Genomic DNA, 14,357 nt, shown 5'->3' with positions numbered 1-14,357 from the left:
ATCCTCATTTAGTACATTTAACTCATTATTATTGAAATTTCTGCTTTCAGTGGACAGACCCTATAACTCCTCCTCCATATTCCGTTTAACCTTCGCCATTATCTCCTTCTTTTCTCTGATGTCTCTTTTCTTTCATGGTCTGTCCTCTCGCTGTCTGTCTCTTCTCCTATAAGGTGGCATCCCGCTGTCTCTCAGCAGAATGGAACCGCAGCAGCTGTGGACGCATCCCCCGAAGAGGCTGAGATGATCTCCCAATACTGGCTGGGCAAAGACTACAGTAACCTGATATTTAAAGACTGGGTTCAACTGGACAAACCTTTTGAAGGTAATAGACATACTAGATATCTTCTTTCTATCTATGGGATTGCATTTTCTTTATCGTTACATCACGGGACACAGAGCGGCATTCATTACTATATGGGTTATATGGAGTACCTTCAGGTGATGGACACTGGCAATCTCAAACAGGAAATGCCCCTCCCTATATAACCCCCTCCCATAGGAGGAGTACCTCAGTTTTTACGCCAGTGTCTTAGGTGTTGGTCATGGTTTAGCTTGCCTCCGCATCATTGGGATTAGGTGAGCTAACCGGTTCTGTCCAAAGGCCTCAGCGCTAAAGTGGTCAGTAACCGGACCCCAAACCCTTGGGGTATAGCCCATAATGCTTTTCTTTTTAGAGAGCTGGACCCTGGGCCCAGAACTTAGAAACGTTTGGGGGCCTAATGTTTCTGTTGCCAGAGTGCTATATGGGCCCAGGACAGTGGATCCTTCATAGGAACCCAGGGCCTGAAGGTCTAGACATCCCCACGGAGATGGGGGAAGATTGGGCCTCTTGCTTGGCAAAGTCCTGCGGCATGGAGCAGGTAAGTGAGGGGAAAACTTGCGGAACTTGGTTCTTAGCAGGTTTTTTCTGGGGGGTCACAGGGGACATGCCTAAAGTTATGCGCTGCATCTGGCAAACTAGTCACATATCTTAATGATAGGATGGCTCTATGTGTATTATTCCCCATAAAAAGTGACCTCCCTTGTAGTATTGGAAAAGCATTGAGTGGGGCCTGTGTAATATAATGTGTATGTGTGTGTCAGAGAGCTATGCTTGCCTGCAAGCCTCCAGGCGATGCTCCATCGGTTCTTCCTCCTCAGAGCCTGCAAAGCAGGTAAAACGCTGACCTCCTCGTGGTTCCAGGATTGGAGCAGAGAGGCTCCCTTCCCCCCAACCCCCCCCCCTGTCGGCGGGCGCGCGCGCGTCCCCGTGTTATAGGCGCAATTCGCGCCGTTTAGCTGAGGGGGGAAGGGCGGGTCAGTTGCTTAAGGAAGGGGCGGCCCTTCCTTTTTCGTTCCAACAGCTCATTCTAACATTGGAACTGAGGAGGAAAAGACCAGAGCGGCAGCACGGGGCGCCGAGGACACACAGTGGCCAGAAAGGATATTACAGTCTTCAGAAGACTGTTTTCAAGCCTAGAAATAGGCTGTTCTTTTCCATCTCAATAGTTTTTCTTGGCAATACTACTCAGGGGGACAGAATGCTTTTTCTTTCCTGGATTAAAAAAAAAAAAAAAAAAAAAAAAATCCATCAAGGGGGGAGGAGGCATTTTTTATCCCCCAAACAGGTGTTTGGGCAATTAACTATTTATAGTTCCAAGTACCAATAAGCTAGCAGGTGTACCTCGGTATTGTACCATGGCATCCGGGTCAGAGGGTACAAGAGGTGGGGATTCCCCCAGAGAGTCTGAGGTCTCGGACAAAGTTATGCCGCTGCTTTCCCCAGAGGGAGCCTTGGGGCCATCGGGATCTGGGGCTGGAGCTGGCGCGGGTCAGTCCAACCCTAAGATGGTCACGGACGAGGTATTACTCACCTCTTTAAGAGAGATGGAGAAAAGAATGGGGAAAATGATAGCCACAGCTATGCGGGGCAGTAAGCGGATTAGATCTCCGTCGCCCGAGCGTGGACCCTCAGAAGAGGAGGTCCTTTCCTCAGGGGAATTGGACGACCTCTTGGACAAGGACCAAGTAGGTTCGGGGATCGAAGACCCGGATACAGAGGAGTCTGGAGCAGTCTCCCAAGGGGAGAGCTGGTGGATCCAAGCCTTAACGGACTTGGTCCATAGTGCATTTAACTTGCCAGTACCAGATCTCCAAGTGTCGACGGTTTCAGCTTTGGGCTCACTAAGGGCGCCTCAAAGCAATGCAGTGTTTCCGATCCATCCTCTGCTAGAGGAAGTTTTGTTCCAAGACTGGAGCAAGCCAGATAAAATCTTTTTACCACCTAAAAGATTCTCTGTCCTATATCCTATGGAAGATAAATTTTCCAAGAGATGGGCTACTCCTGCAGTGGACGCAGCCATCTCATGTGTTAACAGATCGTTAACATGCCCTGTAGAAAACATACAGGTGTTCAAGGATCCGGTTGATAAACGCTTGGAAGCACTACTTAAGAACTCCTTCACTACTGCAGGGGCAGTAGTGCAGCCAGCTGTGGCTGCGATTGGGGTTGCTCAAGCATTATCGGATCAAATTAAGCAGATGCTTAAACTTATTCCTGCCCAGCAGGCAGAAGAGTTTTCGGATGTCCCTAGGGCCATATGCTTTACGGTAGACGCAATTAAGGATTCTATCCAGCAAACGTCACGTTTATGGTTATCCCTTATCCATATGAGAAGACTCTTATGGTTAAAAAGCTGGGAGGCCGAGCCCCCATGCAAGAAGCTCCTGGTAGGGTTCCCCTTCCATGGAGGACGACTCTTCGGAGAAGACCTAGATAAATACATTCAGACCATTTCAAACGGCAAAAGTACTCTTTTGCCAACTAAGAAGAGGCTTCAGGGGCCTGCGTTTAAACGACAGTACTCCCCTGGGCAGGGGCCCTCTAATGCCAAACAGTATCGACGGCCTCCTGCGAAAGCAAACTTCGGCTTCAACAGCAAGTCGCAGGGACAGGCTGCTAGAGGCAGAAGGCAGTGGTTTCGCAAACCAGCAAAACCAGCCCCCAAGCCGACCTTATGAAGGGACGCCCCCACCCACGAAGGTGGGGGGAAGGCTGCGACTCTTTTCAGAGGTTTGGGAAGCCAGCATTCCCGACAAGTGGGTACTGTCTTCCGTGGCCACGGGCTACAAATTAGATTTCCGAAGGTTTCCTCCTCCTCATTTCCAGGAGTCGAGGATTCCAAACGATCCGGAGAAGGGAGCCGCATTAATGTCGGCATTAAATCATCTACTTTCCCAGGAAGTAATAGTAGAGGTACCAGTCCTGGAACAGGGGCTAGGTTTCTACTCCAACCTATTCATCATCCCAAAGTCCAATGGAGATGTCAGGCCAATTTTGGACCTAAAGATGGTAAATGCATACCTAAAGGTCCGTTCATTTCGGATGGAATCCGTGCGGTCAGCAGCTGCCACACTCCAAAAGGACGACTTCATGGCGTCCATAGACATAAAGGATGCCTACCTTCATGTTCCAATTTATCAGCCACATCAAAGATATCTACGCTTCATGGTGGCTTCGCGTCATTTCCAATTCGTGGCGCTTCCCTTCGGGTTGGCTACGGCCCCCCGGGTGTTCACGAAGGTCCTAGCTCCAATCCTAGCCAAACTAAGGATCCAATGGGTCACGATCCTAGCATACCTGGACGACCTCCTAGTCATAGATCACTCGTCTCCCAGCTTGGAGCGAGCAGTGGCCCTCACGGTCCAATACCTAGAGAGGTTCGGCTGGGTCCTAAATCGAGAAAAGTCAGCATTCCAGCCCACAGGGCAGTTGGAATATCTCGGCATGAGATTAGACACAGAACAACAAAGAGTGTTTTTACCTCTGATGAAGGTCAAGGCCATCAAGGAATTAATCCTACTGGTTCTAAGCAAGAAAGAACCGACTATTCGCCTATGTATGAGGTTACTAGGCAAGATGGTGGCCACATTCGAGGCGGTACCATACGCCCAGAGCCACACTCGCATCCTGCAGGCAGCCATCCTGTCAGCATGGAGCAGAAGGCCACAGGCCTTGGATATCCCGTTGCCGCTCTCATCAAGAGTCCGACAAAGTCTGTGTTGGTGGTTAGATCCTCAGAATCTACTGAAGGGGAAATCTTTCAGACCAGTGGCCTGGAAGATAGTGACCACAGACGCCAGCCTGACGGGCTGGGGAGCAATTTTGGATGGTTGCATTCGCCAAGGTACTTGGGCAAAGCCAGAGAGGCAGTTGCCCATCAACATCTTGGAGCTCAGAGCTGCTCGACTAGCCCTCAGGGCTTGGACGTCAAAATTGCAGGGGTTCCCGGTGAGAATTCAATCAGACAATGCCACGGCCGTGGCATACATAAATCACCAAGGGGGAACCAAGAGTCAAGCCGCTCAGAGAGAGGTGAGCTTGATTCTCCTATGGGCAGAGGCTCATGTGCCCTGCATATCGGCAATATTTTATTCCAGGAGTGGACAACTTTCAGGCGGACTTCTTAAGCCGCCAGACTCTATTGCCGGGGGAATGGTCTCTGCATCCACAAATCTTTCAAGCACTCTGCCAAAGATGGGGAGTGCCGGACGTGGATGTCATGGCATCGAGACTCAACAAGAAGATAGACAGGTTCATATCCCGCTCAAGGGATCCGATGGCCTGCGGAACCGATGCGCTGGTTTGCCCTTGGCATCAGTTCAAACTTCTTTATGCTTTTCCCCCGCTCCAGTTACTACCCCGCCTGCTGCGCAGGATCAGGGTGGAGCACATACCAGTCATCCTGGTAGCTCCAGCATGGCCCAGAAGGGCATGGTACTCACTCATCCTAAAGATGGTAGTGGGAGACCCTTGGACTCTTCCTCTACGGCCAGACCTGCTATCGCAAGGTCCGATCCTCCACCCTGCCTTACGGCATTTAAATTTGACGGCCTGGAAGCTGAATCCCTGATTCTCAGGGGTAGAGGTCTGTCTCAGAAAGTAATCTCTACCCTAATCAGAGCCAGGAAACCGGTCTCTAGGGTGATTTATTACAGGGTCTGGAAGGCCTATGTAAGCTGGTGTGAGTCCAAGCTTTGGCTTTCTCGCAAGTTTACCATCGATAGAGTTTTAAGTTTTCTCCAGCTAGGAGTGGATAAGGGATTGGCATTAAGCACAATCAAGGGACAGATTTCAGCTCTGTCAGTGTGGTTTCAGCGGCCGCTGGCCACCCACTCGCTGGTTAAGACCTTCCTTCAAGGGGTCTTGCGTATTAAACCTCCAGTTAAATCCCTGCTTTGTCCGTGGGATTTAAATCTTGTTCTGTCAAGTTTACAGAAACAACCGTTTGAGCCGTTGGCTGAAATTCCTTTGGTTTTACTGACAGGGAAGTTAGTATTTTTGGTCGCCATAGTTTCCGCAAGAAGAGTATCGGAACTGGCGGCCTTATCCTGTAAGGAACCATATCTTATTTTTCATAAGGACAAGGTCGTTCTCCGCCCTCATCCTTCCTTCCTACCGAAGGTTATATCCAATTTTCATCTAAACCAGGATTTGGTATTACCATCCTTCTTCCCTAAACCCACTTCCAGAAAGGAAGGGTTGCTGCATACCTTGGATATTGTCAGGGCCATGAAGGCCTATCTTAAAGCTACAGAGAAGATCCGGAAAACGGATGTGTTGTTCATTTTACCGGATGGGCCCAAAAAGGGGCAGGCAGCTGCAAAGTCCACCATCTCTAGGTGGATTAAACAGTTAATCACTCAGGCCTACGGCTTGAAAGGGTTGCCTCCTCCAGTATCATTAAGGGCTCATTCTACTAGGGCCATGGGCGCCTCCTGGGCAGCACATCACCAGATCTCTATGGCTCAAGTTTGCAAGGCGGCAACCTGGTCTTCTGTCCACACGTTTACAAAATTCTACCAGTTGGACGCAAGAAGGAATACTGATACAGCCTTTGGGCAGGCAGTGCTGCAGGCTGCAGTTTGAGACCCTCGGATTCCGGGGGCTCCCTTTTGAGTTAAATTTAAAATTTTAAATTATTTTTCTCAACTAAGTTGGATTTATTATGATTTGAGTATATCTCTAAATTAAATCCTTTTGTCTTGGAGATGTTCTCCCTCCCCTCATTGTAAGCATTGCTTTGGGACATCCCATATAGTAATGAATGCCGCTCTGTGTCCCGTGATGTAACGATAAAGAAAAAGAGATTTTTAATACAGCTTACCTGTAAAATCTTTTTCTTGGAGTACATCACGGGACACAGAGCTCCCACCCCTCTTTTGGGGACCATTTTGGGAGGCATACTGCTTGCTACAAAACTGAGGTACTCCTCCTATGGGAGGGGGTTATATAGGGAGGGGCATTTCCTGTTTGAGATTGCCAGTGTCCATCACCTGAAGGTACTCCATATAACCCATATAGTAATGAATGCCGCTCTGTGTCCCGTGATGTACTCCAAGAAAAAGATTTTACAGGTAAGCTGTATTAAAAATCTCTTTATTTTAGGGACAGAGGGAGGGACAGAAGGAGGGACACACTCCTAGACCACTTCTATGTGTGACCCTACAGGTTGACTCCTTACTCTCTTCTATCTGTGCCACCCTACAGATTGAGGGACACACTCATAGTTCCCTTCTCAATCCACTTGCCGACCGCAATACCTATATATACGTTGTGATTTGCAAGTGGAAGAGGACAGACACCTACCTCCAGGGCAGTTCGAAGACATTTGGGGGCCCCAGGCAAAAAAAAGTGACATTTCAGTTTTTCAGTTGAGAAGCTGGGGGGGGGGGGGGGGTGGGGGGTTTACCTCTATCCTCACACGCACATGCCGGCAGATGTTGGTGTCCGCACAGGGGCCCCAGCAGGGAGGGCTCTTGCCGCATCGCTGCGTCCTCCTGCAGTCCGGTCGGCCGTGTACCATAACCGCGCGGTACAGGAGATTCAGTTTGCTGTTCCCGGGGCCGGACTGAAAGGAAGTGAACACTCAGTGTGTGCACTTCCTGTCAGTCCGGTCGGGAACAGGAACCTGATTCTCCTGTACCGCGCGGTTATGGTACACGGCCGACCGGACTGCAGGAGGACGCAGCGCTGCGGCAAGGGCCCTCCCTGCTGGGGCCCCTGGCCAGCTCGGGCCCCAGGCAAATGTTTGCTTTGCCTGTCGGGTTCAGACGGGCCTGCCTACCTCCCTTCTATATGTATCATTCTGCAGGAGGGTGGACACATGGGGGTTATTAACTAAAACAAAACCAAGTCTAAAATCTGGTACAACTCTGCATAGAAACCAATCAACTTCCAGGATTTATTGTCAAAGCCTAATGAACAAGCTGAATTTAGAATCTGATTGGCTACCATGCATGGCTGTACCAGATTCCAAGTGCACCAGTTTTACATTTCCCCCATAGCTCCCTTTTTTTTGTCTGTGATGCACTATAAATTGATGTACACACTCATTGCTCTCCTAGGACTGTGTCATCCTGTAAGAGAAAGGACAGGACCCATATATATTTCTTTACTTTTTAGATTTCATTGATCGATTGAGAAACCCACGAATGCCATGGAGGGACATAGGTGCAGTAATTCTAGGTAAAGCTGCCAGGGATGCATCTAGACACTTTATTCAAAGGTGGAACTTTACAAAGGTGAGGACTTTTATGCCTTGATCCTCCTTGTCTTCATTAAGAGTATGTTTACTTGTCCTGTTGTATTAAATGAAATCTCCTTGGGTACCAATAAAAGCAATGTCTTTTATAAAATGCTGTATCTAATGGATGGATAGATGGATGTATGGGTTGATATGTGGATGGAGGGAAGGATAAAATTGATGGGTGGATGAATAGCTTAGTAGATGGGCAAGTGGATGAATAGGTTGATGTAGAAGTAAATGGTTGAATGGATTGAAGGATCAGTGGATTGATGGAGAGCTTGGTAGATGGACAAGTGGATGGATGGGTTGATGGATAAGTAAATGGTTGGTTGGATGGAGAGCTTGGTAGATAGATAAGTGAATAAATAGGTTGATGGATAAGTAAATGGTTGGATGGAAGTTTAAGTGGATGGAGAGCTTGGTAGATGGCTACGTGGATGGATGGGTTGATGGATAAGTAAATTGTTGTATGGATGGAAGGATAAGTGGATGGAGAGCTTGGTGGATGAATAGGTTAATAAGTAAATGGTTAGATGGATGGAAGGATAAGTGGAAGGGCGGATGAAGAGCTTGGTAGATGAATAAGTGGATGAATAGATTGATGGATAAGTAAATGGTTGGATGAAAAGGTTGGCCGATGGAGAGCTTGGCCGATAGAGAACTTGGCAGAATAGATTGATAAGTAAATGGTTGGATGATTGGATGGAGAGCTTGGACGATGGAGAGCTTGGCCGAATAGATTGATAAGTAAATGGGTTGGATAGGTGGATGGAGAGCTTGGCCGAATAGATTGATGGATAAGTAAATGCTTGGATGGGTGGATGGAGAGCTTGGCCGATGGAGAGCTTGGCCGAATAGATTGATGGATAAGTAAATAGTTGGATGATTGGATGGAGAGCTTGGCCGATGGAGAGCTTGGCAGAATAGATTGATGGATAAGTAAATGGTTGGATGGGTGGATGGAGAGCTTGGCCGAATAGATTGATGGATAAGTAAATGGTTGGATGATTGGATGGAGAGCTTGGCCGATGGAGAGCTTGGCAGAATAGATTGATGGATAAGTAAATGGTTGGATGGGTGGATGGAGAGCTTGGCCGAATAGATTGATGGATAAGTAAATGGATGGGTGGATGGAGAGCTTGGCCGATGGAGAGCTTGGTCGAATAGATTGATGGATAAGTAAATGGATGGGTGGAAGTTTAAGTGGATGGAGAGCTTGGTAGATGGATACGTGGATGGATGGGTTGATGGGATAAGTAAATGGTTGGATGGGTGGATGGAGAGCTTGGTAGATGGATTAGTGAATAAATGGGTTGATGGATAAGTAAATGGTTGGATGGAAGTTTAAGTGGATGGAGAGCTTGGTAGATGGCTACGTGGATGGATGGGTTGATGGATAAGTAAATTGTTGGATGGATGGAAGGATAAGTGGATGGAGAGCTTGGTGGATGAATAGGTTAATAAGTAAATGTTTAGATGGATGGAAGGATAAGTGGAGGGGCGGATGAAGAGCTTGGTAGATGAATAAGTGGATGAATAGATTGATGGATAAGTAAATGGTTGGATGAAAAGGTTGGCCGATGGAGAGCTTGGCCGATAGAGAACTTGGCAGAATAGATTGATAAGTAAATGGTTGGATGATTGGATGGAGAGCTTGGCCGAATAGATTGATAAGTAAATGGGTTGGATTAGGTGGATGGAGAGCTTGGCCGAATAGATTGATGGATAAGTAAATGGGTGGATGGAGAGCTTGGCCGATGTAGAGCTTGGCCGAATAGATTGATGGATAAGTAAATGGTTGGATGGATGGAGAGCTTGGCCGATGGAGAGATTGGCAGAATAGATTGATGGATAAGTAAATGGTTGGATGATTGGATGGAGAGCTTGGCCGATGGAGAGCTTGGCAGAATAGATTGATGGATAAGTAAATGGTTGGATAGGTGGATGGAGAGCTTGGACGAATAGATTGATGGATAAGTAAATGGGTGGATGGAGAGCTTGGCCGATGGAGAGCTTGGCCGAATAGATTGATGGATAAGTAAATGGTTGGATGGATGGATGGATGGAGAGCTTGGCCGATGGAGAGATTGGCAGAATAGATTGATGGATAAGTAAATGGTTGGATGATTGGATGGAGAGCTTGGCCGATGGAGAGCTTGGCCGAATAGACTGATAAGTAAATGGTTGGATGGGTGGATGGAGAGCTTGGCCGAATAGATTGATGGATAAGTAAATGGATGGGTGGATGGAGAGCTTGGCCGATGGAGAGCTTGGCCGAATAGATTGATGGATAAGTAAATGGTTGGATGGGTGGATGGAGAGCTTGGCCGGTGGATAAGTGGATGAATAGGTTAATGGATAAGTAAATGGTTAGATTGATGGAAGGATAAGTGGAAGGGTGGATGGAGAGCTTGGTAGATGGATAAGTGGATGAATAGATTTGATGGATAAGTAAATGGTTAGATGGATGGAAGGATAAGTGGAAGATGGGTAGTTGGAATAGTTGGTAGATGGATAAGTGGATAGATGGGTTGATGGATAAGTAAATGGTTGGGTAATCTGGTTGATAGATAGATAGATAGATAGATAGATAGATAGATAGATAGATAGATAGATAGATAGATAGATAGATAGATAGATAGATAGATAGATAGATAGATAGATAGATAGATTGATTCAAGATTTATATTTAAGTCTTTTCTAACAAAAAAAATCTGCCTGCTGGTATTTTTTTTTCTTTTTTGTTTGTTCTGCTTTAGAACTTCCCAATTGAAAACAAGTTACAAAAAGACAAATGAAAGCTTTCACTGCCCCCCTCTTAAATCAAACGTTGGCAACTGAGGGGGGTTTTAAACACATTTACGGGACGCTACATCACACTAGGGAATTTTTATGGTCCTCAATGTGATAAAAATAAAGTTCAAAGTGGTTGTAAACCCTTATATATACCCAGTGAAGTGACTGGCATCAGGTGACATACAGAGATGAATCAAATCCTCCTACATACGTTGTACCTGTTTATATGCAGCTTTTCTTCTCTACATCCGTTCAAAGTACTGGATTTTAAAGCTTGTCTGAAAGTTTAGATGGGAGTGGAGAGCTGAAGTCCCACTCTACAGAGCTTAGTGAGGAGAGCTCTGACAGCTGATTGGAGGCAAGGGACACACCCCCCCCCCCCTTCACACAGAACACAGAAACGAAGCTGAGGCTGTCAGTGAATGAATGAATGACTTGTATAGCGCAACTCATGCAAACTGAATCGCCTCTGGGTCTGCTTGGCTGGTGCGGTCATTTTACCCCGTAGGATCGTGACACGCTTGGCTGATCGTGATCAGTCAGCTGGAGATCCCTCCCCTGTCACCACTTTTCTCTTGGTGTCGGGAAAACTCTGTAAGAAGCAGAGGAAGGAAGCAGCAGACAGAAATGACACTTGGTGCTCTGGATAGAGACAAGTATTTACCATCCGTTCATGCAGATCGGATGAAAATGGACAGACAGTCCATTTTCATCTCATCTCCCCATAGAAGAGAGCGGGGCTCTGACAGGTCCATCTCAGCACAGTGAGCGGAGACCAACCTGTCATCTGCCTGCTAAGCGGAGGATCAACTGATCGCTCCGATCCCTCACTGAGCAAGTGGAGTCTGTCCAATGGATCTGCCCCGTGTGAAGGGGCCTAAAGGGATGCAGACCCTGCAGCTTTCCTCATTAGAGCCCTACAGCTGCAGCAGCTGGTTGATAATTATGAAACCACTCCCATTAGATCCATTAGACTTTTTTGGCACAGGGGCACAGACAGTGGCGGTTCGTCCATAGAGGGCGCCGGAGCGCCGCCCCCTCTGGCTCTTGCACCGCCACTGAAATACATAGATTCATGCATTGCATGAATCTATGTATTTTCGCCGCTGCCGCCCACTATTCAGATGGCCGGATGGTGAGCGCTGGCCACCTGAATAACGGCAGCTGGTTGGCTGTGTGGAAGTGCCTATCAGAGCCAGCGGCTTTGATAGGCTTTCCAAGTACAGCCCATCTGAATGCTTATCCTCGGGACGTACCGGCAGGGCGTACTTGGATAAGACTGACAGGCGTCTCGGCCAATCAGGTTCACCGGTTCTAGTTACCGGTAACCTGATTGGCTGAAGCGTCATCGAGGGCGGGAGAAGACATTGAGGGACGTGGAAGGAGAATGGCTGACCCCCAGAAAGGTAAGTGCCGGGCGGGGCATTTTACAGGGCACAGCGGCGACAATGGGCACAGTGGCAAAAATGGGTACAGTGTTTGATGGCATGGCACAGTGGCTGTGTTTGATGGCATGGCACAGTGGAGACAATTGATGGCACAGTGGCTGCGTTTGATGGCATGGCACAGTGGCTGCAGTTGATGGCATGGCACAGTGGTGACAATTGATGGGCACAGTGAGGCTGCAATTTTTTTTTTTGAATTTTTTTTGCGCCCCCCCCAAAATTTTTGGCCGCCACTGGGCACAGAAGAACAAACCGTAATTTCTTCCGGATAAAAATAGTAGGAATCTGCATAAAAGTTTGGCAAAATCCTTGCAATGTACACCGATTAGACATGTGCAATTCATTTAGTTCCGAATTAGTTTAACGAATTTTGACAAATTTCGAAATTTCAGAATTGTTTGGATTTTTTAATTTCGAAATAAAAAATTTCGGAAGTTTCGAAAATCTGAAAACTTAGATTTCCGAATTCCCGAAAAAAAAAAAAAGCAAAAAAATGAAATGAAAACAAATTTTTCGGCAGTGCACATGTCTAACACAGATCACCCAGAGGGTAATGTTTTTTTTTTATTTTTTTCTCTCAACAAAAATGGAGTTGCGCTTTAACCAATCTTCAAGCCTAAAATGATTTTTTAAACGTGTGCAAAAAAACTCATACACGCTTTTTATCTCCACGTCACATGTGGTCAATGTGTGGCAGTGAAAGGGTTAAAGCCTCCATTTCTCTTTTTTTGTAACTTTTTTTTTTTCAATTGGGAAGTTTTAAAGCAGAACAAAAAAAATACCAGCAGGCAGATTTTTTTTTTTTTTTTTTTTTTAGCAAAGGCTTTATAATTCTTAAATCTATCTATATTCTAAAACAATAAAAGTGGCGCTAGAAAGTGATAATGATAGAAATATTAAAGTGAACTGAATCATAAAACTGTGTGAACAAAAATAAAAAGTCCATATATGATATATCCAAAAGCAGTGAATCGCTGGAAAGGAACACCGTCTGTGAATGGTCTCCTGTGACGAACAATTAGAAACACCACGGTGGGATGAATGAATAAATGTGAAGGGATGACCACCACCAGGAGGGGAGGCTTACCAGAGATATTGAACCCTGTTAAGCGTACGCCTAGAGGGTCAATATAGGCTGTTATATAAGTTGATGGAACCACATCAATCGGATCCGGATACACTAAGAAAACGATGGCTTGAACGCATCACTTTAAATCAGAGCGGAGGGGGGTGGCAACGTCTTGATAGTAACTCCCAAGAGGTCAGACCGTATCCAAAGCACATAAAAGAAAACGAAGTCTCATAGTGTAATACCGTAATACTGGTGAAATTTATTAACGGTTAAAAACACTTACAGTTCTGAAGGAGACAAAGGGCATCAATAAAAGGTGGCGCATGGCAGCAGCAGAGTCCCGACGCGTTTCGCAATAGTTTGCATCATCTGGGGTGATGATGATGCAAACTATTGCGAAACGCGTCGGGACTCTGCTGCTGCCATGCGCCACCTTTTATTGATGCCCTTTGTCTCCTTCAGAACTGTAAGTGTTTTTAACCGTTAATAAATTTCACCAGTATTACGGTATTACACTATGAGACTTCGTTTTCTTTTATGTGCTTTGGATACGGTCTGACCTCTTGGGAGTTACTATCAAGACGTTGCCACCCCCCTCCGCTCTGATTTAAAGTGATGCGTTCAAGCCATCGTTTTCTTAGTGTATCCGGATCCGATTGATGTGGTTCCATCAACTTATATAACAGCCTATATTGACCCTCTAGGCGTACGCTTAACAGGGTTCAATATCTCTGGTAAGCCTCCCCTCCTGGTGGTGGTCATCCCTTCACATTTATTCATTCATCCCACCGTGGTGTTTCTAATTGTTCGTCACAGGAGACCATTCACAGACGGTGTTCTTTTCCAGAGATTCACTGCTTTTGGATATATCATATATGGACTTTTTATTTTTGTTCACACAGTTTTATGATTCAGTTCACTTTAATATTTCTATCATTATCACTTTCTAGCGCCACTTTTATTGTTTTCGTATATTTATCACTTTCTTGTTTCACTAGATTGTTTGTGGCAGCTTTTTACACAGATAGCGCAGATTTATGCTTGTTTTTTTGTATCTATATTCTAGCCAGATTATCCAATTGTTTTACTTTGGATGAAGAGAAGACTGCAGATAAACGGTTACAACTTATGTGGGAGGATTTTTTTCCTCTCTGTGCACCACCTGAGGCCAGTCACTGCACTGGGTATATGTGAGGGTTTACAATCACAATAAAGCTGCAGTCAACGTTGCGCACACACAAGTATAAGTACATCAAAAATGGGACTTTGTCCCTAACATCCCCGACCTCATCGCTCCCCCATGTCCAGGAGGTTTTGCACTCCTTCAGCAATATTTCCTACTATAAAGTGAACGCCTCCTGCCAATGCACCTTCCAACCCCTGCCCAGGCTTATCTGGAAAGAACTTTCCCCTATGCGTGGGCCAAGAAAAGTATATCATATCTAGGTCTTCAGATCACAGCAGACCCTTATG

General features: G+C 46.4%; 1 protein-coding gene across 2 annotated transcripts in view; it reads left to right on the top strand.

The window, feature by feature from the left end:
- Positions 1-14,357, top strand: part of PLD2 (phospholipase D2) — a 129,424-nt gene that overhangs the window by 95,502 nt on the left and 19,565 nt on the right. Inside the window, exons 15-16 of one of the 2 annotated variants that reach the window (XM_040346903.1) lie at positions 199-325; positions 7,448-7,566. In XM_040346903.1, coding sequence (XP_040202837.1) covers positions 199-325; positions 7,448-7,566 — 246 coding nt within the window. Of the gene's footprint in view, positions 1-195; positions 326-7,447; positions 7,567-14,357 lie in introns of both variants that reach the window. The other variant, XM_040346902.1, reaches the window with a different exon arrangement.

The sequence above is a fragment of the Rana temporaria genome, chromosome 3, assembly GCF_905171775.1.
Source record: "Rana temporaria chromosome 3, aRanTem1.1, whole genome shotgun sequence".
NCBI classification, from domain to species: Eukaryota; Metazoa; Chordata; class Amphibia; order Anura; family Ranidae; genus Rana; species Rana temporaria.
Note: the sequence above shows the minus strand (reverse complement) of the source record. Positions and strands in the feature narration are given on the sequence as shown.